At 41.8% G+C, this 6411-nt stretch overlaps 1 protein-coding gene across 1 annotated transcript; it reads left to right on the top strand.

Annotated features, from left to right (window-relative positions):
- The first annotated feature begins 1679 nt into the window (after positions 1-1679).
- On the top strand, positions 1680-4107 carry LOC120941634 (E3 ubiquitin/ISG15 ligase TRIM25-like). Its single transcript, XM_040355163.1, has one exon. The coding sequence runs from the start codon at positions 1978-1980 to the stop codon at positions 3559-3561; it is 1584 nt and encodes a 527-aa protein (XP_040211097.1). The 5' UTR covers positions 1680-1977; the 3' UTR covers positions 3562-4107.
- The last annotated feature ends 2304 nt before the right edge of the window (positions 4108-6411 follow it).

Here is a 6411-nt window from a genome sequence, read left to right as displayed (position 1 = left end):
GTTCTGCAGGCTAGTGCACGAGATATGTAAATAACCTGTCACTCAAAGCATGGGGGCGGAACGGACTTTTCTTTTTATAGGAAAGTCCGTTTTATCTCACTGAACAATAAAAAGAGGATTGCTCAGCGCTGGATTAACTCTGTGTGGCAAGACTGGGCACAGATGATAGGAAATCTTATTCTCTACATTGTGACATAAAACAAAAACATTTTTGGGGGTTTACATCCACTTTAAGGTGAAAAAATGTTTTCCTTTACAACTCCTTTAAGGCCCCTTTCACACGGATGGATAGAATAGTGCTTTTAGCTGCGGATTCTACAGCAGCTAGAAGCACACCATTCACACACTGCGTTTAGCTGCAGTTTCGTTACCTGCGGTTTGTTGCGAATAGAAAAAATAGAATTGAATGCGTACAGGTGCGATCTGGCGCAGCTATCTGCACATAACCGCAGGTAATCGCAGTGTACTGTGTCAGCTGCATTTGGTATGAATCTTGAGGGGGATCTCCACGCCAAATTTTAAATAAAAAAACGGCATGAGTTCCCCCTCCAAGGGCATACCGGGCCCTTAGGTCTGGTATGGATTTTATGGGGAACCCCTTACGCTGAAAAAACAGCATGGGGGCCCCCCAGAATCCATACCAGACCCTTATCCAAGCACGCAGGCTGGACAGGATAGGGGGTGGGGATGAGCCCCCCCTTCCTAAACCATACCAGGCTGCATGCCCTCAGCATTGGGGGGTAGTCCCTCTTCCCAACAACCCTGGCCATTGGTTGTCAGAGTTTGCGGGCGGGGAGCTTATCTGAATCCGAGAGCCCCCTTTAATAAGGGGCCCCCAGATCCCGGATCACCCACCCTAGGTGAATGAGTATGGGGTACATCGTTCCCCTACCCATTCACCTGGAGGAAAATCTCGGCCCATCATACGTGTTGTACGTCACTGCGTTCTTGGCGGTTGGAATTTTCGAAATGTGTATGCAACACAAGTTTGAGCCAACATTCCGTCAGAAAAAAATCCACGGTTTTCTTGTCGGAATTCCCGATCGTGTGTACGCGGCATAAAGGTAATGGACTGGCCAAGCATGTCTCCAGACCTAAACCCTATTGAGCATCTGTGGGGCTCCTCAAAGGGAAGGTGGAGGAGCGCAAGATCTCTAACATCCACCAGCCCTGTGATGTCGTCATGGAGGAGGGGAAGAGGACTCCAGTGGCAACCTGTGAAGCTCTGGTGACCTCCATGCCCAAGAGGGTTACGGCAGTGCTGGAAAATAATGGCGGCCACACAAAATATTGACACTTTGGGCCCAATTTGGACATTTTCACTTAGGGGTGTACTCACTTTTGTTGCCAGCAGTTTAGACATTAATGGCTGTGTGTTGAGTTATTTTGAGGGGACAGCAAATTTACACCGTTATACAAGCTGTACACTCACTACACAACATTGTAGCAAAGTGTCATTTCTTCAGTGTTGTCACATGAAAAGATAGAAGAAAAGATTTACAAAAATGTGAGGGGTGTACTTACTTTTGTCAGATACTGTATATAACTCTGCGTGTAATGGATCTATATAATATAGGAGTTTTTTTATTTAATTATTGAAATAAATGAACTTTTTGATGATATTCACATGTTTTGAGACGCTCTTGTATATCTCTCAGGACAGGTTTCTTTTACCGTTGGAAATAATTTTCTCCTAAACACAAAAAGCCTCAACATGCAAATATCTATCACACTGCATTATATAACTTAGTTTTGTGCCTCGTCTGCAGAAGTCATTTAAAGCTCCAAATCAGTACAATGTGTATCAACATGTAGGACATATACCTTCAATATAAACATTTATTTCTCCACAAACTTCCTCAAGATAAAAGCTGCAAGACCAGCTCAGCCCCTCCCTGTGCCGAGGAATGTGAGACGCCCTTTAGATTTTCCTTGTCGGAGACTTTTTACTTTCATTTCTCTCTTCTGCTGTCAGCGATGGCGTCTGCTGATCTGAGACAGGAGCTGGACTGTTCCATCTGTCTGACCACATATACAGATCCTGTAAACCTGAGATGTGGTCACAACTTCTGCCGGGTCTGTATTGATCGTGTGTTGGATACACAGGGGGGGTCTGGAGGATATTCCTGTCCTGAGTGCAGAGAAGAGTTCCGGGATCGGCCTGTACTGCACAGGAACATAACACTACGTAACATAGTGGAGACTTTCCGATCTACTCAGCTGGAAGAAGGGAAGACTGGAATCTTCTGTACTTATTGCTATCACTCTCCTGTACCTGCTGTTAGATCCTGTCTGCATTGTGAAGCTTCTCTGTGTGATAATCACCTGAGAGTCCACAGCAAGGCACCAGAACATGTCCTAACTGATCCCACCACTTCCATGGAGAACAGAAAATGCTCCATTCATAGGAAACTTCTTGAATATTACTGCACTGAGGACTCTGCCTGTATCTGTGTGACCTGCAGGCTGGATGGAGAACACCGGGGACACAAGGTGGAGACTCTGGATGAGGCCTCTGAGAATAAAAAACAGAAACTGAGAAATGTTCTGCAGAAACTGATGACAGAGAGAGAGGAGACAGAGAAAAGAGTCCAGAGTCTGCAGGATCGCAGGAGAAAAGTACAAGAAAAATCAGAGAGAGTCACTGCCCTGTTCATAGAGCTCAGGAGACATCTGGAGGACCTGGAGAAGAGAGTCCGGAGGAACATCTCCAGCCAGGAAGAGCGGATCTCATTGTCTGATCTGATCCATCAGCTGGAAATAAAGAAGGAGGATCTGTCCAGGAAGATGGAGGACATTGAGAAGCTGTGTAACATGACTGACCCACTGACTGTCCTACAGGAATCAGACACAGGGGACTTGTGTGATACTGAGGAGGGAGATAATGAGGACAGAGAGAGACATGATAGACTCCTCCATGATGGAGGGGATCTGGATGTGTCTGGAATCTCACACACATTACACACAGGGTTATCTGATATGATAAAAGAGGTAAATGTATTCTTCAATATACAGGAAGCGTCAGACATATTACTGGATGTGAACACAGCTCATAATAATCTACAGATATCAGATGACATGAAAACTGTATCCTGGTCAGATATAAAGCAGAATCGTCCAGAAACACCGGAGAGATTTCAGTCCTGTGTCCAGGTATTAAGCAGTCAGAGATTTTCCTCGGGGGGACATTACTGGGAAGTGGATTTCAGAGAGTCAGAATATTACTGTGTCGGGATGTGTTATCCCAGTATAGAGAGGGGAGGAGGATGGCAGTCAGGGATTGGAAATAATAAGAAGTCCTGGGGTTTGGGCAGGTATATCGGCGATTATTATATAATGCATGACAAGAAAGAGATCATCATATCTCCCGATCTCTCCAGTAACAGAGTCAGGATCTCTGTGGATTATGAGGCTGGGCAGCTGTCCTTTTATGATCTGTGTGACCCGATCAGACACCTCCACACCTTCACCACCACCTTCACTGAGCCCCTCCATGCCGGGTTATATGTAGGAGAAGGTTCTATAACAATATCTGGGGGTGAAAGGCGACGTGAGAAATAAAAATATAACAGAAAATCTGCCCAAATCTGCTGACATCACAGAAATATGAATCTGATGATTTTTAACCATCAGAATAATGCAGTAGATTCATATTCCAGATGTCATAAATCTAAAGATTCCCAACACAACCAATCACAGCATTGAGAAATCTCAGCACAGGGAAGTGTGATTTATTCTCTTATAGTGACAATAATAAGATTTGGGGTTTTCAGGGGTTCATTAAGTGTTAGTGGTTATGATAAGACTAGGAGATATTATCATTGATTATGATTTGAATGATTATTCAAAATGATCAGAAAATGTAATATACACTATTGCAGCTTGCCAATACTTAGATGTGGAGACTGTATTGGTTTTCTTTTTTCAGACTTTTTTTTCTATTTTTACCTAGAGATCCTGCCAGTAACACACTTCCTGTCCTGGGGTGACACCACTCACTCATAGTACTGTACACTGTAGATTTTTAGGTACTGACGTATTTTGGTGCTGTTTCACGAGCGTACGCAGTTTTAAAGTGTGACATGTTGGGTATCTATTTACTCAGAATAACATCATCTTTTATATTTCCCCATATGGGTAATATATTGTGTTTTAAAATTGTGTGTGTTTTAAAATGTATTACTTTTTTTTTTTTGCATTTGCATTTAAAAAAATGCTGTGCAAATATAAAAATATGCCACACCCTCCATTTTATTCTCTAGGGCCTCTTAAAACAATATATAATGTTTGGGGGCTCTAAGCAGTTTTCTAGCAAAGCAATGCTGATTTTTACATCTAGGAGAGGAATGTCAGAATTGGCCCGGACTGGAAGCGGTTAATATCAGACTGCAGAGTGCACAGGACAGCACTGGATTTCTGGCAGGATTCACAGGAGATTTATACACTTATTGAATAACTAGAACAATATTCTTTCACGTGTGTATGTAACAGATCAAAATGAAGGAAATAAGTGACGTTTGTTGGTATCTTCATTGTAAATTATTGTTGCTGTCAGACAGAAGTGTACAAAGTTGTAAAGCTCCAAGTGCTGCCTATGTAGACAAAAAAAAAGGCTTTTTAATTAATACATAATTGCATTAAAATAGGACTATAAGCATTTTTTTTTAAATGTTGGACAGATAAAGGGAGGGTTATAACCCCCATCAGATTTTTTTTTGTCGCCATCTGTGTCCCATTGTGGAGATTTCCCTTCACTTCCTGTCCCATAGCCAAACAGGAAGTGAGAGGAAATCCCTGTAAATCATGGGAATTTCTTGGGGACCCCCCAGGTCACCAGAACAAGCGTGCCCATTGGAAGTTTCCCCTTCTATTAGTTTTCTGGGGACAACACAACATTTGGGAAATTTCTTTTACTTTCAATGATAATGATAATGGTAAAAAGGACCGATAGAGAAGGTGAGACCCCTTAACAGGGGAACAGACTGCAATAAAAAAATTGGCGAGCGTTTAGTTATACTTTACATGTTAAAGAGTTCAGCTTTAATTAGAAGAGTCACATTTAGGTTGTAGTTGGTGGACATGGTGGGGGAACTAACCCCTATGCAGGCTTCCTGACACCAACATTTGGATGATGTATCTAGAAGAGGGGGGTTCAATAACTAGACATGTGCAATGTCACATGTTATTTACGTTATTTTTTCGTAAATTCTGGAAAATCGGGAATTATTTTTTAACATTTTATTCGTTTTTTTTTTCTTTTTTCGTAAATTCGTAAAATTCGGGAAATTCAGAAATTCGAAAATTCGGAATTCAGAATTTTTCGGATTTCCGAAAAAGCAAAAAACGAATAAAACGCAAAAAACGAAATTTCCGAAAAAAACGAATGAAACGAAAATGAAAAAAACACATTTTTGGAAATTCGGAAATTATAAAAATTCAGAAATTTCCCATTTTCGAATTTTAGATTTTAGAACTTTAGTTTTTTGAATGTTACGATTTCGAAATTTCAAATTTTTAATTTTTAATTTTCGAATTTCTTAAATTCAGGTTTTTATCATTTTTGGATTTTAGGGCCCAGATTCTCGTAGAATCGCGCAAAACTGCGGCGGCGTAACGTATGTCATTTACGTTACGCCGCCGCAAGTTTTACAGGCAAGTGCTTTATTCACAAAGAACTTGCATGTAAAGTTGCGGCGGCGTAGCGTTAATCCCCGGCGCAAGCCCGCCTAATTCAAATGATCCGGGTAGGGGGAGTGGAGCATTTAAATTAGGCGCGTTCCCACGCCAAACGTACTGCGCATGCGCCGTCCCTAAAATTTCCCCGACGTGCATTGCGCTAAATGACGTCGCAAGGACATCATTAGTTTCGACGTGAACGTAAATGGCGTCCAGTCCCATTCACGGACGACTTACGCAAACGACGTAAATTTTTTTATTTTGACGCGGGAACGACGGCCATACTTAACATTAGTTGCCCCTTATATAGCAGGGGCAACTTTACGCGTCGCAAATGTAACGTAAACAGTGTATCTTCACTGCGTCGACCGCGCATACGTTTGGAAATTCGCGTATTTTGCTAATTTGCATACTCGACGGGGAAAACGACAGAGGCGACACCTAGCGGCGAAAAAAAAATAGCATTTAAGATCCGACAGCGTAAGAGCCTTACGCCTGTCGGATCTAATGGTTATCTATGCGTAACTGATTCTAAGAATCAGTCGCATAGATACGACGGCCCAGATTAGGACTTACGACGGCGCACAGCGTCGTAAGCCCTTTGAGAATCTGGGCCTGTAACTTTAGTTTTTTGAATGTTACAATTTCAAATTTTCTGATTTTTTATTTTTTTTGAATTTTCGATATTTTTATTCAAAAATTCTAAATACGGAATTTCGAAAATTCAAATTCAAA

Source organism: Rana temporaria, chromosome 5 (genome assembly GCF_905171775.1).
Source record: "Rana temporaria chromosome 5, aRanTem1.1, whole genome shotgun sequence".
Classification (NCBI taxonomy): Eukaryota; Metazoa; Chordata; class Amphibia; order Anura; family Ranidae; genus Rana; species Rana temporaria.
Note: the sequence above shows the minus strand (reverse complement) of the source record. Positions and strands in the feature narration are given on the sequence as shown.